Below are 17,615 nucleotides of genomic sequence, written 5' to 3'. Positions count from 1 at the left end.
GTAATGAATGCTGGAGGGGATGTGGCAAAGTAGGGACATTAATTCATTGCTGGTGGAGTTGTGAATTGATCCAACCATTCTGGAGGGCAATTTGGAACTATGCCCAAAGGGCGACAAAAGAATATCTACCTTTTGACCCAGCCATAGCACTGCTGGGTCTGTACCCCAAAGAGATAATGGACACAAAGACTTGTACAAAAATATTCATAGCTGCGCTCTTTGTGGTGGCCCAAAACTGGAAAACGAGGGGATGCCCATCAATTGGGGAATGGCTGAACAAACTGTGGTATATGTTGGTGATGGAGTACTATTGTGCTAAAAGGAATAATAAAGTGGAGAAGTTCCATGGAGACTGGAACAACCTCCAGGAAGTGATGCAGAGCGAGAGGAGCAGAACCAGGAGAACATTGTACACAGAGACTAATACACTGTGGTATAATCGAACGTAATGGACTTCTCCATTAGTGGCGGTGTAATGTCCCTGAACAACTTGCAGGGATCCAGGAGAAAAAAACACCATTCATAAGCAAAGGATAAACTATGGGAGTGGAAACACCGAGAAAAAGCAACTGCCTGAATACAGAGGTTGAGGGGACATGACAGAGGATAGACTCTAAATGAACACTCTAATGCAAATACTATCAACAAAGCAATGGGTTCAAATCAAGAAAACATCTAATGCCCAGTGGACTTACGCGTCGGCTATGGGGGGTGGGGGGGAGGAAAAGAAAATGATCTATGTATTTAACGAATAATGCTTGGAAATGATCAAATAAAATATATTTAAAAAAAAAAAAGAAATTAATTTCCCATAATATTCTCCACTCCCACAAGCCTCCACTTGAGTTTCTTCCTAATACTTTACCATGGCTGAGGGGTAGCCCTAGCTTCTCAGAGGGTATAACTACTGAATGTCACTTCTGGCAAATCCAACTAAGTGGAAACAGCTTTGAAGATGGACTTATTGATCAACTATGTCTCTGTCATTTAAACATTGACATATAAGTTGGAAGAGGATTATCAGCTGACCACTAGCTCCTGAGGGATGGATTTTTTTATTAGAGTAATTCATGAGTATTATTAACTAAAAGATAGTAGGGTCTCATTTTGAGCCAGTGGAAGTACTATAACACACATTCATTTACATCCATTCACTTCTTACTGCTTTTTACAGACAACATTTCATTTCCCATCTGCATGCTGTTGCCCAGGTGGGGCTCCCTGGGCATGCCTGGACTATAGTTTCTCTTCATCTCTACTTCTTAGAATCCCCAGTTTCCTTTAAAGGTTTGTTGACTCAGCCTTTCAAGGTAGCTCAGTGGATTGACAGTCAGGCCTAAAAACAAGAGGTCCTAGGTCCAAATCTAGCCTCAGAAATTTCCTAACTGTATGACCTTGGCCCAGTCACTTAATCTTAATTGCCTAGCCCTTACTGATTTTATGCCTTGGAATGGACAGTAGTATCTATTCTAAGACAAAAGGGAAAGGTTAAAAAAGATTTGTTTAAAGGATGTCTTCAAGACTTTATTGAACCCTTTAAACTGCTAGTGTCTTCTCTCACCAAAAAAAATCACCTTGTCTATTTTGCATATACTTATACATTTGTGTTATTTTACCATATAGAAGGTATGTTTCCTTGAAATGACTCTTTAGAATTTTTTTCTGGGTTATACATATATTATAATGCAAAACATATTCCATATATTCATTTTTGTAAGTGAATAATTCTATAAAAATTAAACCCTCAAAACCTATACCCAAATAAACAATAAACAATTGTTTAAAAGTTGCTGTATATAAAACCATGTAGCATTTATTTCTTCTTTTAAACAAACAAAAACCCCTACTACAGTATTGGGTTCCAAATCATATGTAGTCCTCCTCCAACAGTTCTTTCTCTGGAGGTGGATAGCATTCTTTTTTCATAAGTCCCTCAGAATTGTCCTGAATCATTGCATTGCTCTTAGTAGCAAGATCTATAACATTTGTTTGTTCCATCACATTGTAGTTCTTGTGCATTACATTCTCCTGGTTCTGCTTATTTCACTCTGAATCAATTCACGTAGGTCTTTCCAGCTCTTTCTGAAATCATCCTGTTCATCATACCACAATTTGTTCAGTCATTTCCCAATTGAGTGACATTCCTTTAGTTTCCAATTCTTTGCCACCACAAAAAGGACAGCTATAAGTATTTTTGTACAAGCAGGTCCTTTCCCTTTTTTAAAATCTCTATGGGATACAGACCTATTAGTGGAATTACTGGATTAAAGGGTATGCCTTGTTTTATAGTCCTTTGGGCATAATTCCAAAATGCCCTCCAGAATGGTTGGATCAGTTTACAATTCCACCAGCAATGCATTAGTGTCTCAATTTTGCTATATCCCCTCCAACATTTATCATTTTCCTTTACTGTCATATTGGCCAATCTTATAAGTGTGAAGTGGTACATTAGAGTTGTTTTAATTTACATTTTTCTAGTCAAGAGTGATTTAGTACATTTTTTCATATGATTATTGATAGCTTTGATTTCTTCATCTGAAAACAGTCTATTCATATCCTTTGACCATTTATCAATTGGGGAATATTGGATTCTTGTAAATTTGACTTAGTTCTTTATATATATTTGAGAAATGAGACCTTTATCAGAGAAGTTTGTAATAATTTTTTCACAGTTTGTTATTTCCCTTCTAATCTTGGCTTAATATAATAAAAATTATTCATTTTACATCTTGTAATGTTCTCTATCTCATTTGGTCAGAAATCCTTCCTGAGAGAAAGAATTCTAACTCCAGTATTTAGAACAGTGCCTGGCCAATTCTATGTGTTTCTCTATTTTATTCATTATTCACTGCCTTGGGCATAGGGACAAGCTTTTTTTTTTTTTTCATCTGTATCCCCAGTACTTATACACTGGGCACACAGTCAATACTTCATAAATGTTTTGTCTATGTAGCCATTTAATAATTGTATACAAATTGACTGACCAGTGAATGAAATCATATGTTGTTTGTGGACATACTTTTGGAGGTAATTAGGTGGTTCAGTGGATAGAGGGCTGCACCTGGAGTCCAGGAAGATCTGAATTCAAATATAGCCTCATATGCTTACTAGCTCTGTGACCCTGGGTAAGTCATCTAACTTATGTCATCCTCAGTTTTTTTTTTAATTTTTAACATGGGGATAATAATGGACCTACCTCCTAGGGTTGCTGGGAGGATAAAAGATCATGTTTCTGAAGTGCTTTGCAAACACTCAAGCCTTTTATAAATTCTGCTGCTATTGCTGAGTGGTCTTTCAGTCTTGTCTGACTCTTTGTGATCTCATAGGAGGTCTTCTTGGCAAAGATTTGGAGTGATTTGTCACTTCTTTTTCTAGTTCATTTTAAGATGAGAAAATTGAAGTTAAAAGGGTTAAGTGGCATGTGCAGGATAAAAGTGCTGGATTTGCAGTCAGAAAGATGAGTCTTTTGGACTTAGGTCCAGCGCTCTATCCACTGCTCCACCTATCAATGAGAAGACTATTAAAATAGTCCAGATAAAGATAGGAATTAGGGAATGGATTGCATGAGCAAAGAAATGAGGACAGGTGGGAGAGGAATTGTAGGGGTTCAGGATAACAGTTGATTGAATATTGGTGAGGGAGATGTGAGAAAGGCAAGGGTGATTCCAAGGTTGTAAATGTGAGTAACTGGCAGTACTGGGATGTTGTCATCAGAAAAAGGAAAGTTTGGGCCAGAAATGCATTTGGAATGGGGAATAAGATGAATTCTGTTTGAGGCAGAGATATTTAAGAGTTTATAACATTTCTAACTGTGTATTCTGATCCTATCAAAATGGATACAGAAATATGTAGTGGATTATCTTGAACAAAAATGGATTTCCTTTTATCATTAATATGATTTAATGTTACTTCATTGTTTCATTTGGGTGGTACTCTACTGATAGGGATCACAATATTTCTAGGAGGGTCTTACTGAATTAATGCAGCTGATAAAAAATCAGTATCTAATGACCAGCGCTCGGGTAATTTTGATCCCTCTACACAGTTAAGCCAATCCCAGGATAACAATCTTGTACTCTCTAGCTTCCTGAAAGAGTCAGCTCATACACTATATCCTACAGGAAGCATTTCTGGATCCATGAAGTTGCTACTGTTCTCTCATGATCAAGTAGCATTTATTAAACTCTCTCAATTTTTGTCATAGTCAACTATCCCTTATTAAGCACTTACAAGAGGTAATCTCCCATCAGCACAATAGGGATGATAACAACTTAAGTGCCTAGAACATTAGGTACTTAATAAATGCTTACTCCCTTCCCTTCTACCTTCTTGCTGTATGTTAGGCACTGTGATTTTCCTGTTCAAATTATCATAATATAGTTATCCATTTACACTCTATATATGTGTATATATATATACATATATATATATATAAACAGTAGAATATAGAAGTTAAGGATGGTTTCTTTTTGTCTTTATATCCCTTGTGCCCATCATAGTACCTTGTATATAGTAAAATTTTAGTGAGTGCTTGCTGGATTTTATTTCACAGGACCATACTCACCTTTACAGCTTGTTAGAGCCTCCTTGAACTTATATTCCTCTGGCTTAGGTTTCAATCCCCTGTCACCTCTAGGCAAAGATGAAGCATGGAAGTAGGACTGAGTGATAAAGTCATTTCATAATATAACTTACTATTTTGTAGCTAGCATTTATATACTACCTTAAGATTCGCAAAGAGCTTTATATATGTTACCTAATTTGGTTCTCACAACAACTTGTGAGGAAAGCCCTCACTTTACAAAAGAATTTTGGAGAGGTTAAGTGACTTAGTGTCTGAGGAAAGTTTAGACCTCGTCTTCCAAATCCAGGACTTTATCCACTACTCCAATCATCTTTGCCCCTCTTTTATGTAACCAGAGAATTAGAATCCTCTCATATTAAAATACTTAATTGCCATCTCCAATCTATGTTAAGTGGAAATAATGACTTCAAAGATAAAAGGCAGCTCAGTTAAAGGTGGTGTTTTTCATCAAACTGAGAGGTGATGCTATTGCTATCTCCAGTATGGATAGTCAGGAAAATAATCAAAAAAGGTATTTCAGTTTTTCCTAGACATATCTTCACAGCCCAACTTTTACTTTGTTTTTGTTTGAAAAATGAAATTCTAGAGAATTATTTATGTTTCTAGTTCAACATAAGTATGAACACATATTTTGAAGAAAAATGGGAATCATTTTTGGATTATTCAGTATTTACTAACATCAATAATTGAGAAATGATTATAAAAACAATAGGCTATCATGGCATAGAGTCTTTAAGTTGATATTTATCTAAATTTGAAGCTTCTCCAGGCACTCTACAGAGCACTCCCACTATACCTAGGTGTCCCCAGCAAAATCAGCTTCTATCACAATGTACTGTGATATAGCTCAAGATGGTTGATATGATATTAAATGACACTAGGACCTCATGGAATGAGAGAGTAAGAGAAAAGGTGTGGGGTTGGGAATGGGTGACTTGTACAGCTCTGGAACACGTGATGTAGATGCTGATCTGAAGTAGCTTGATGGTTATGGGCAACAAATAAGTAGAAACCACACAGGAAATATAAACTTCATGAAGAATATAAGATTAGAGCAGGGTTTATTCTTGATTGTCTCACAAAATAAAATCTTGATTCCTTAAACAATTCATTCAAGGCTCTTTAGGACCTGGTAACTCTATCTTTCACACTTATCTCACACTTCTCTCCATCAGGAATTCTGCATTCCAGGAAATTGAGCTAGTTGCCATTCTCATTTTCATCTCCTACTTTCTTTCCTCTAGGTCTTCTAGCTGTAGAATACCCATTCCATCCAAGTAAAACCTTCATCTCTGCTTACTGAGATCTTATCTATCCTTCAAGACCTAGGTCAGGTAGCGAATAATGTATCCCATGAAGTGATAATATTATTCTGCATATTTTCATTGGTCTGGAACAAAGACTAAATTTCACATGCAAATTTAAACACACTGGACCACTTCAGGAGATTGATTATTGACACTAATAGAAAACTAGCTGTACTTAGTACATTTTCCATGAGCTCTTCCCAGACGTCCTCTGTAGGAAAAGACCTTTCCTTCCTTAGACCTTTTTAAGCCCTCAGTTTATACCTTTCTTATGCATTTATTGTGTTAAATTTTGCATCAGTTATTTGTTTCTTGTTCCCTCAACTAACATGTAAGCTTCATGAGAGTGAAAGAATGGAGATGACATGTTACTGATTTTAATGTAAGGAAGCAAAAAGGCTGTTAAACACAGTCATAGGACTTAAATTTGAATTCTAGTTCTGCTCCTCTACCACCTATTGATCTTGAGCAAATCCCTTATCCTCCCTGGTCCTCAATTTATTAAATTATCAGGGTTTGAACTATGCAACTAGGATCAAATTCATAAAACTGGGTGAGCCATATTTTGAATCTGAAAAATACAAATTTACATTATCTATGTTATACTGTAATTTTATTTATTTTGTTAAACATTTCCCAATTGCATTTTAATCTGATTGGGCAGCAAGACCCAGTTTAAAGCTTATGGAAGAAATAAGTCTGACACTTTGAACTAGAGGACCTTCAAGGTCCCTGACAGTTCACAATTTATGATTCCATGAACCTATTATCTTTGAATATCTCCTGGATTCTACCATAGTATTCTGAATAAGCTAGATACTTAATACATTATATTGCTTTAGTTTAGGGCATCTGCCTAAGCCATTTGTACTGGGAAGCCACATGATACTTAAGGCACAACATTCACCATATTAATAAGACCTAGGGTCTCCTAGGCAGCTAGGTGATGCAGCAGATAGAGCCCATCCTGGAGTCAGGAAGATCTGAATTCAAAGCTAGCTTCAGACACTTAGCTGTCGGATTCTAGGAAAGCCACTTAGCCCTCCCTTGTGAAAATTAAATGTAACTCTCTCCTGATTATGAAAATTAAATTAATTAACTCTCCCCTGATTTTGAAAATTAAATTAACTCTCATGCCCATTTTTAGATTTAATTACCAAAGGTATAAACACCCTATTCACACTTGAGTGGAGGAGGTCTGTGACTCACATGTGCAATAGTGGATGACAAATCAGAATTAAACTGACTGCCCCTGGGCAGTCCTAAAGCAAAGCTTCAACTGTGATTGGTAGGCATAAAATTAGGGGAAGGCACAGGAAGTGACACAATAGAAAGTGTCTTTAAAAGGGAGTTACAATTTCCTGAGTGCAGTTCTACTTGGAGTTCTACTTGGAGTCAAACTTCCTGTGAGAGGGAGTTCTTCATTCTTTGGAGTTGAGACTGGAGAAGAATATGCTGATTGGACCTGAGACCCTGCTACTGGTAAAGCTGCTCTTAAATCTCTTCCTTTGGACTGACACATGGTAAGTGAAAAGAACTGACTCCTTTCCTGGATATTTTCTGATGAAACTAGTCTCAGGAGAGACCTACTTCTTGAGAGAGACTTCCCAAAAGTCCTTGGCTACAAGGGTTGAGGCCTGCCTAGTTAAGGACTAAACTCTCCTGCCTGTTTTTGAGCCAAGAGTTGGAGTAAATTACTTAGTACTTAGGCTAGATATCTTACCCTAACCTCTCTCTGATTTTCTAACTTCACTCTTTCTATATATTGTAAATAAATTGTAAATAAATCTCTTTGGTTTAAATTAAATTCCTGGTGACCCTATTTTAAATATAATGCAGTCCAGCATTTTATAAATTAGCCCCTTTCCCCCTTTACATCCTGTTTGCCTCAGTTTCCTCATCTATAAAATGAGCTGGAGAAGTAAATGGCAAACCACTCTAGTATCTTTGCCAAGAAAACAAGCAAGCTCATGACAAGTCATACATGACTGAAACAACTAAACAAAAGGCCATCCTCTATCAAGTGATCAACTTTCACTTGGTATTTAAAAATGCAATCACTTTAAAAAGATATATTCCTGGGGGCAGCTGGGTAGCTCAGTGTGTTGAGAGCTAGGCCTAGAGACGGGAGGTCCTAGGTTCAAATCTGACCTCAGACACTTCCCAGTTGTGTGACCCTGGGCAAGTCACTTGACCCCCATTGCCTAGCCCTTCCCACTCTTCTGCCTTGGAGCCAATACACAGTATTGACTCCAAGACGGAAGGTAAGGGTTTAAAAAAAAAAGATATATTCCTATGACTCCATGGTACATAGTGATATGAGAAAATTTGAAATTTTTACATTTCCTATGCAATTAAGGACACAAAAAAGGCATCAAGTATAGAAAACATTTTAATGAACTATCCAGAGGAGGTCATATGTTTCTCTTCATACATACATAGGAAATATAAAATTTCACAGTTTTATTCAATTCAATTCAAATTCAAATATATATGTATATATCAGACAGTATCTACATGAAGATTTTCATTAGAATGTGCTTATTCCCACAAGCCAATTCAGATAAAAATTATATCATAAAGAGAGCAGCTCAGAATTGTGTTCCTTTCAATTTGCAGTTTAGGGATATTAGTAAGAAATGGACATGTTTTGTTACATCAGGGACATTCTGTAATGGCAGTGAGCTGGAAAGTTACAGAACATTTTTCTTAGTATCTCAAGGTTGGAAGGAAGTTCAAAGGCCATCCCATCCAACTCATATTAATAAGGATTCTGTCTTCAACATACCTGTTATGCAACCTTTGCTGGGAGGCCTATAGTGAAGAGAAATTCATTCCTTCCAAAGTTAACCCATTCTACTCTTGGAGAGTTCTCTTTTGTTAGGAAAGTTGTCCTTATATCAAAACTAAATTCAAGTCCAGCAACTCAAGACACCTAGATAATCCAGTGGGGAGAGCACTGGACTTGGAATTAGAAAGATTCATCTTCATCAGTTCAAACCCACCTTCAAACACTTACCAGTTATGATCTTGATTAAGTCATTTAGCCCTGTTTGCCTCTGTTTCCTCATTTTTAAAATGAGTTAGAAAAGGAAATGGCAAACCACTCCAATATCTTTGCCAAAAAAAACAACCCCAAAACAAACCCAAATGGGGTCATTGAGAATCAGACAAGACTGAAAAAGACTAAACAACTACAATGAATTCAGAAGAGAACTCAGAGGCCACCAAGTGCAACCCTGTCATTTTACAAATAAGAATACTAGGATACATAGTGAGAGTGACTTGTTCATGGTCCCACAGAACCTGCATAAATGTCATAGGCTAGAGCCATTGAGTCATTCATTTGTTTCACCCTCCTAATTCTGTCCTCTGAGATCATGCAGAACAAATCTCACCCATCTTTCATAAGGCAGACCTTCAAATTTTACTTCTTCAACTGATACTCAAATGGCATGATACTGAATCTCTTTACCATGCAGATCACCTTCCTCAGGATACTCTTCAGCTTACCAGAGCCTTCATGAAATGTGGCACCCAAATAGGAATAGGGATTGAATTTATGATTTCATTCATATGGGGAACTTCCCAATGAGGAAACTCACTCCACAAGTGGCACTATCTCTGCAACTTATTGTCATAAGAATTGCCTAAAGCATTCAGAGCTTAAATTACATCCCAGGGTCATATATCCAAGATGTATAAGGGTTTGAACTTAAGTATTCCTGACTTCAAGGCCAGCTCTGTCTCCATTGCTCAAAACTGTCTCTCATGGCACCCAGAACTAAACAAAACATTCCAGCATGGGTCTGACCAATGTAGAGTATGATATAATTATCATCTTCCCATTTCTGGACACTTTGTCTCTTTTAAGGCTGTCTGATTGTATTGGTTTTCCTGGCTTCTGTGTCCCAGAACTGAATGATATTTTGTTTTGAGCCCATTAACCACATTCCACCCTTCCCCCCCATTCAGATGAACTGTTGTCTAGCAATCACTCCTCCATCTTGTTTTTGAGAAACAATGCATTTTCCCTTCATGGTATGTTATCTGATATGTTTCTGTGAGTTTTACAATATGCTTATCTATGTTTGTGGCAAGCAGAATGAGAAGGTATGGGTAGATTGAGATCTGTATGGCTAGAGGCGGCATCCATCCAAGTATGTTTGTGATGCTCCTATTGCCTTGCCTCTCTTTGTCATCACTGCTTGAAAGATCTAAACAGAAGAACCAAGAAGTTGGTAATCTGATTTCAGGTTTGGGCTTCAGGCAGATAAAGTGCAATATTAAATTTGACAATGACAAAGTGAACTAGACTGTCACTATATATACATTCTTTGAAAAGGAATTTATTAGTGGAGGTCGCTATTGTGATGTCTGTATGCAAAGTGACTAGCTATTTAGTTGGCCTGAGGAACTGCAAAGATTGAGTGCCTCTGGTTGGTGGAGACAAAACTAGGTATGTAATTTTGCCCAATAAGTATGGCAGAGTCTGATATGGGGGTATTCTTAGGTCACTGTTGTTTTTTTTTTAATAAATGCTGTAGCACACAGATATAGAGATGAAGAAGCTTTCAGAAGCTAGTCCAGTTTTAATGGTAAAAAACCCAATAAAAACTACATCTAAACTCTTTTGAAAACATATTTCCATATTAATGTTCAGGTTCATAAAAGTCCATGAATAATTTACCTGATGGAAAAGCTTTAGAAGCTAAACTCTCATTTGATCAAATGTCCTAAGTGGACTTTTATGGGGTTGTGGTTTCTACTAATGGATGTATAACTAGCATCACAATAATCAAAATTAATACAAGAGAAATTTGAACTTTGCAGCAACCAAAAGATGTGAGAAAGCCATTTTCCTGGGCAAAAGTACAGATAATCTATCCTACTATTCCTTGTTTATTGATGAAACTTTCCATAAAAAACCTTTTTGCCAGAAAGCCCCATTTGAGTCAATGACATCTAATAACAATTACTTTCTACTCATCATTTTCCTCTTTAATTTCCAGGCTTTCATAATCAGCTGCATGTAGACAAATTGCATTATTAGATGTACCTTGTCTTAATAGCATCCAACTTTCCCCCTCAAAACATTTCTTGTTGAAGCTATTCTAAACAGCCAAGAGCGTAACCACACAATGGAAGCAGTTGTTGGAACTACTTGGAGGCAACTCTGTTCCAAGATAAGATCATTTGTTGCCATATGAATAGCCTCCAGCACACTCACTCTACAATTCCCATGAGTCAGAATAATTTCTAATTAAGGTGCAGTACAGTTTTCTCATCTTGAATCTAAACAGAAGTTCAGGAACTTTTGTGTGTGCACATTTAATTTATTTTTAAAAATTCTACTTATCTTTAAACTGGAAAACAAAAGAGGTAATTAGTGAGATAGAATGGATATAGTTAAAGTTCCAAGTAGAAATCATGTGATTACTTACCTCCAGGATCAAGCATAAAATCCTGTTTGGCTTTTAGAGCCCTTCATAACCTGGAACCTTCCTAATGTTCCAGTCTCCTTTACCTTGTTCCCTCTTCCATCCATGTCCACCATGTCTGAGTACTTTATTTTTAAAACCCTTACCTTCCATCTTAGAACCAAAACTAATAATTGGTTCTAAGGCAGAAGAATGGTAAGGGATGGGCAACTGGGTTAAGTGACTTATTCAGGATCACACAACTAGGATGTGTCTGAAGCTAAATTTAAACCCAGGACATCGTCTCCAGGTTTGGCTCTCTCTTCCACTGAGCCACCTCACTGCTCCTTCTCCAAGTACTTTTTAATCCAATAACACCAGCTGCCTTACTATTCCTCAAATATAACTGTCTTAAGTACCATGTCTTTTAAGAAAATTCTCCTGATTCTTCCAATTGCTCTCTTCAAATAACTGTGTATTTATTTTGCACACATACTGTATCTACCTGTATCTGTGAATACATTTCATGTGAGTTGTAGAATGTAAGTACCATAAAGGCAGTTCCATTCTCACTTCTATATATTTGCATGCCTAGCATATAGTAGACACTTAATGCTTTTTGACTGATTGATAGAGGCCCAACAGAACAAGTCTAATCTCTTTTTTAGTCAATTTGGTGACTAATTATAATTATGCAAAACAGGCAGAAGCTTTATCATCTGATAAACTGATAATTTCATTTTGATCAGTAATATGGGGGGCCAACACAGTCTTGCTTTTCTTGGAATAAACCCAGAACCAATCTTAAGTGTTGATTGTCATCTCTGCTGTTAATAAAAAAATTCAGACACATAATTAGAAACCATTACTTTAGTCCCAAGCATTGCCTTCTTCTCTTGAGGTCCTACTTCAAAATGAAAATGCTCCTAGGAAAAATACAATATAAGATCTCTAATATCTGAGTGAAAATGGGCTTGTGTTATTCATGCCTACACCCGAAATTTCCTTTCCCCCTTCTCACCCCCAAGAAAGCCAAGGCAGCAAAACTGAGTTGCAAGGCAGCAAGTGTTCCCAGCACACCTGAGGATTACACCAACACCAGGGCTACTTGTGTGGCTGCTATTGCAGAGGTTTTGTATTTAAGGGAAGTCAGATTAAAAGTTCTCCATCACTTATTATAGGACCTGGCACACAGTAGGTCTTTAATCAATGTTGATTGATTGTCTGGAGGAGAGTTATTCCTGAGTGGCCTTTTTGGTATGTTTCTGTGATGCCTTAGTTTATTTATGTCTCCTGGGGAATCTTCTGGGTTGTTCAGTGCTGTGAGCTGTCCAAGGTCTGACTGAGGTACAGAGCTTTGCAGTAAAAATTCCATGTTACAAGGTCATCTAGTTAGATACATCCTTAAAAACACCTGAACCCTTCCCTATTCTCTTAGGCATGCCTTGCTTTATTCCCTATTCTCTTAGGCATGCCAGGGGACCCTACCACTAGAAGAGACATTATGAAGGTAGTTGTTTGCCTGCTGAAAGAGTGAGAAAGGGTACAAAAAGGAGAGGAGGGAACTAGGCATGAACAATATGATTAATGTAATCAAAGAAGAATGACACAAAGCAGAGTAAATAATAATAACATGCCTGGATGACAAATTTCACTGAATGACAATCATGGATTTTAACCAATTTTATGAAATGTAATTTGATATGTTAGATTAGATCTTAAACATTTATTTCAAAAGATCTGACATTCAACACGAAGCTACAGAAAGGGTAAATATAAAGCTATCTTTAAAATTGCTTTATTTTAAAATATTTTAAAATGTCAATGTTATATCATCAAAAGTAAGAATATTACCAAGTAATTACAATATGTAGCAAAATAAACAAAGATAAAATGGAAATTCACATATTTATTGACCTCTAGTTCCTACTTCTAAAGACAACACAATCTTTCACACAAGTCTGGAGAATTTTGTATTGTTGTTGCTGTTAATAATGGTTAAGAGTTAGTGTAGTATAATGGACAGAACGCTGGCCTCCAAAACAGGAAGACCTGGGTTCAAGTCCAATCTCCAACACATGTTGGCTATATGACCCTAGGCAAGTCATTTAACTTCCCTTTTCCACTTAGTCATCTAAGACTAGTTTCAGAGAAAGTAGCAGCTTGCACTGGTAGTTTCCTATTCCAGTGAAATCATAGGGCTGCTCCCTATTTAATAATATGGTTATTCATCTTTAAAAAGAAAACATTGGGTATCTGTAATGGTAACTTGTTTCCAAGTAATTTATATACTGATCAACAGTTCACCAGTTACTGATTTACCCTCCTCCTCTGGATAGGGACTAGACCTGTGATTGCATTGATAAATTCAATATATAAACTTCTACCAATGTACATGGGAACCTTCTCTGAAACAGAAGATTTTAGAGAGCTGCCTAAAGCACTGAGAGATCATCATTTGCCCAGTTACATAGTCAGTATGTGTCAGAGGTATAATTTGAATCCAGATCTTTCTGACTTTAAGATCAACTGTCTATCCACTACATAACATTGCCTTTTTAGCCATTATTAAGCAACAAACATATCTTCAAACTAGTGTGAAGTTTGAACTTTCTTCAGAGGGAAGAGGAAGGAGTAAGGTGGATTTCCTCAGGCTCCTAAAATGAAGATCACCAATATAATGTATATCATTCAATACCAAATGCTGGTTCAGAGACTACATTTAAAAAATTGAAATTCAGGTTGAAGAAACCCCTAAGTTTACTAAAACATCAGAGGTTATATTGAATGGAAGTATAGGCAAAACCCTAAATATGAATAAGAAGGAAGCATTATAGCTGATGTAGAATCATAAAATTTAAATAACCTGATTTTAAAATCAGAAAAGCATGAAAAAGATACTTTTCACTGTTGCTGAATCAGATAAGTAATAGTTCTCCATCAAATGTCTTATAGTGATGGGGCGAGAGGTCATTTTTCGTTTTTAGCTAGCAGCTGATCTACTTCAGGCATTTCATAACATGAAAAGCCCAGCAACAATAGTTTGAACTACTCTTTATGAGGAACTATTTGGTGCCAGAGGATGAGGAAATGTTTAAACAATATCCCTGTTCAGTTGAACCCACACAATCTACTGAGGAGATAAGCTATTTCACTGATTGGCAATTTGAAATCCTAGAGTCAACTCTTTACCGTTTATTATGTGATCACAAACTATTTTTTCTCAAAGAAGTCCATTTCCTCCTCTTTGAAATGGTGACAGTAATTTTCATGCAATCTACCTGGAAGGATTTTTGAGAGGATAGAAAGGTTTTTGTAACTGTACAGTACCAAATGAAGGCCAATTGGTAGTATTATTATTCACTGCTCTTATTCCCTTTTCTAGTTAGTTGGTTTATATGTTAGTTATTTGAACCTTACTCTAAGATATTTACTAAAGAGAGATCATTTCCAACAATTGGCTTAGGCTGGGAGTAGTATGGCACATTAGATTAGATTGGAGCTTGAAGATATTAGCTTTACTTCCCATAAAGGGAAGGAGAAATGTCACTGTAATTAAATTAATGACTTACTCAATTCAAAATAAAAAGTGAATCCATTATGACCCTCTGGGAAGTATATAAGGAGGAGTGCCCTAACTTAGAAATGGGAAGAAGGAAGCCAACATAAAATGTATTTACAGCTCAACACCCAGGACGTCACTGACCACTTTCTTCTTAAGAAAGCGACATTGGAAATCTCCTGAGAGAAAACTGGACTGCCACCATCAAATAGCCATTCTGAGGATCTCCCAAAAATGTTTCCATTTTCTCTTAATGTCCAAGCTACACACATCCCTGTCTCTCCGAGAAGAACACATAAGAAATGTTTTCATTAGTATTGAACTTTTTAAAATTTAAAATTGTGAAGATCCTCATAAAATAAAAGACTCAGGAGGCAAAAGGGAAAACAAGTGGTTGGCAAATGAGACCCAATGCCCTTTTTGTTCCCTGTAATATGAGAAAGAAGGTTGCTGAAGAGGATTATTAATTAGTGGGCTCTGTTTTTACTCACTAAGAATATGTAATGTCCTCTCAGACAAGAGGCACCTGTTTAAAATCAATATAACTTGGTTCCCAAACTCCACCAAACATTTCTAACATGTGTCAGTGCACTAATGTGTGAAAGGAATAAAGACAAAAAAAACCCCCTCCCAATATGAAAGAAAGCATCCAGCTTCTTTCAGTCTTACTGAATGCTAACAGCAATCAATTCTTTGGGCCTTGGCTGTGAGCAGGCACTGGTGTAGCCCTAGCCAGATGGCATTTTAAAATCAAATCTCACCCTATTTGTCGCTCAGTGTTGACCTACATTGTGTTTGAAGCATTCCCTGCAATTTTCACATCCTGTTGTGGCTTTTTACTCTGTCGCTATCTCTTCAACACACAACCAAAACAATCTCTTAATTGCTCTTAATGAGCCTACAGAATAACTGAATTCTGAGGGCAACGTTTCTATTTAAAACACGCACACACACACCAACCACCCCACACAGAGTACAGCTTTCCAAATATACTCCATTCATTCCAACACTTAACAAACCAACAAAACACAGACCCACACACCCCCAATCTGTAGTCATTCACTCTCCTCTTCCATTCTGCATGACTCATTCGCCAACATTGTAAAAGTATCCAAGATCTCAGTGAGCACGCTCGCATCCCCATTTATTCGGCCCCCAAACTGCTCCTAAGTAGCCAAGACGCTACTTGATAACTGCTTCATTGTGACAAATGGGAGCATCTCCCTCAAGTCCCTCTCCCATCATTCCACCAGCCTGCCTGCTTGCCACGCCTTAGAGCACACCGCACACACGGGCTCTTCTCTGCCTGACAAACAGCTGGGAGTTACATTTTCTTTTTCTTTTCTCTCTCGCTCTCTCTGCAAAACAAACAAACGAAAAATGCAAGTGTGTGGGAGGTGGGATGGGTGGGGTGGGGGCGGTTTTCACGCACCCTGCCCAGTCCAGCAAAAAAGCAGAAATAACACTTCTAGGATCCTGAGCATCCGAACAGCATGCAAACCTTTGCTAATAGTCAGGGGATCATAACAATGAACTTCTCGGTATGTCTTTTCCTCTCTTGTGTATGTGTGGGTTTCTCAGCCTCTTCTACACACGCTCTCCCAGAAATGGGAAGTTCCTAACTAGTGCGGGAGCCAATTCTTGGGATATTGGGCAAATGCCGCTGTGGGAAGTAGCGGGCGCACGGGGAGGGGCGCCCCAACCTGAGAAGCCCTCCCTCTCCTCTCAGCTCTGCCCAGCCCTGTCCTGCACACCCCCAGCCTCTGCCCGCCCCGGCGCGCCTCCCTACCTCCTTCCTCCGGCTCACCGCCCCGGGTCTGGTGAGGAGGGCTGTCTCCTCGCACACCACGGCCACATCCTCCACAAACACGCAGTCGGGCAGGCTCTCGTCCGCAGGCAGCTCCACCACTTGCAGCCCCAGTTTGTTCTTGAGCACCCCCACGTAGAGCTGGTGCTCCCGCTCGGCCCGGGCAAAATCCACCTCGTCGCCCTTGTGGCTCCGGAGCGCGTGCTGGCACAGGGACTCGGGCAGTCCCCGCACCACAGCGTGGGTGACCCGGCCGAAGGTGGAGAGGTGGCCGAGCGCGGCCATGGCCGGGCAGGCGAAAGGAGAAGGCTGCTAGGAAGGTCTGGCCGGGCGCGGCGCGGCGCTGCGCTGCGTTATGCCGTGCGGTGACAGGCGGCCCCCCACCCCCTACAAGGGCAGCGGCTGCCGCGGCGACCACGTAACCGCGGCTCCTTCCCCTGGCAGCCGATGAATGTGGTGCAAAAAAAGCTTCCTGCTAGCGACCAAAAACCTGCCCGAGCTCACTGAGCATGCCCAGTGCTCCGGGCTGGAGCCACGCACCGGAGTTTCCCTGTGCGGATTCCAGGGCTCCCGGTTTTCGCCGCAGCCAAGGAAAGGGGGGGGTGGGGTTATTGTGAGTTGGAAGGGTGCGGGGTACCAGGGCAGCCTCCGGGAGGGGCTTCACCCAGTCTGGGCCAGGATGGAAAGGACCAGCGGGACAGGTGGAAGGGACCCAGAGGAAGCGTTGACCTGACTTCACCTTTGCCCTCTCCCCCCCAGCTGCCGTCCCTGCCTCAACACAGGGCAGGCTCTTGGTATCTCCTCTTGAGTAACTATTGCCAGGGACGTGGCCTGGTAGGGATGTTTGTTTTTCCAACCGTATGTTGTGGAGGGAGGGAGCAAAGGCCAATCCCTCATGTGCCTTGTGTCCCCAGGTAGCCTGTTTGCCTCAAAC

General features: G+C 39.0%; 1 protein-coding gene across 1 annotated transcript in view; it reads right to left on the bottom strand.

Annotated features, from left to right (window-relative positions):
* The window catches only part of DDAH1 (dimethylarginine dimethylaminohydrolase 1), a 216,637-nt gene extending 199,230 nt beyond the window's left edge, over nt 1-17,407 (bottom strand). Inside the window, exon 1 of the mRNA XM_001365893.5 lies at nt 16,664-17,407. Within this exon, the coding sequence (XP_001365930.2) occupies nt 16,664-16,966 (303 nt within the window). The 5' untranslated portion in view covers nt 16,967-17,407. The remainder of the gene's footprint in view (nt 1-16,663) is intronic.
* Between the last annotated feature and the right edge of the window lie 208 nt (nt 17,408-17,615).

This window comes from Monodelphis domestica, chromosome 2 (genome assembly GCF_027887165.1).
Source record: "Monodelphis domestica isolate mMonDom1 chromosome 2, mMonDom1.pri, whole genome shotgun sequence".
Classification (NCBI taxonomy): domain Eukaryota; kingdom Metazoa; phylum Chordata; class Mammalia; order Didelphimorphia; family Didelphidae; genus Monodelphis; species Monodelphis domestica.
Note: the sequence above shows the minus strand (reverse complement) of the source record. Positions and strands in the feature narration are given on the sequence as shown.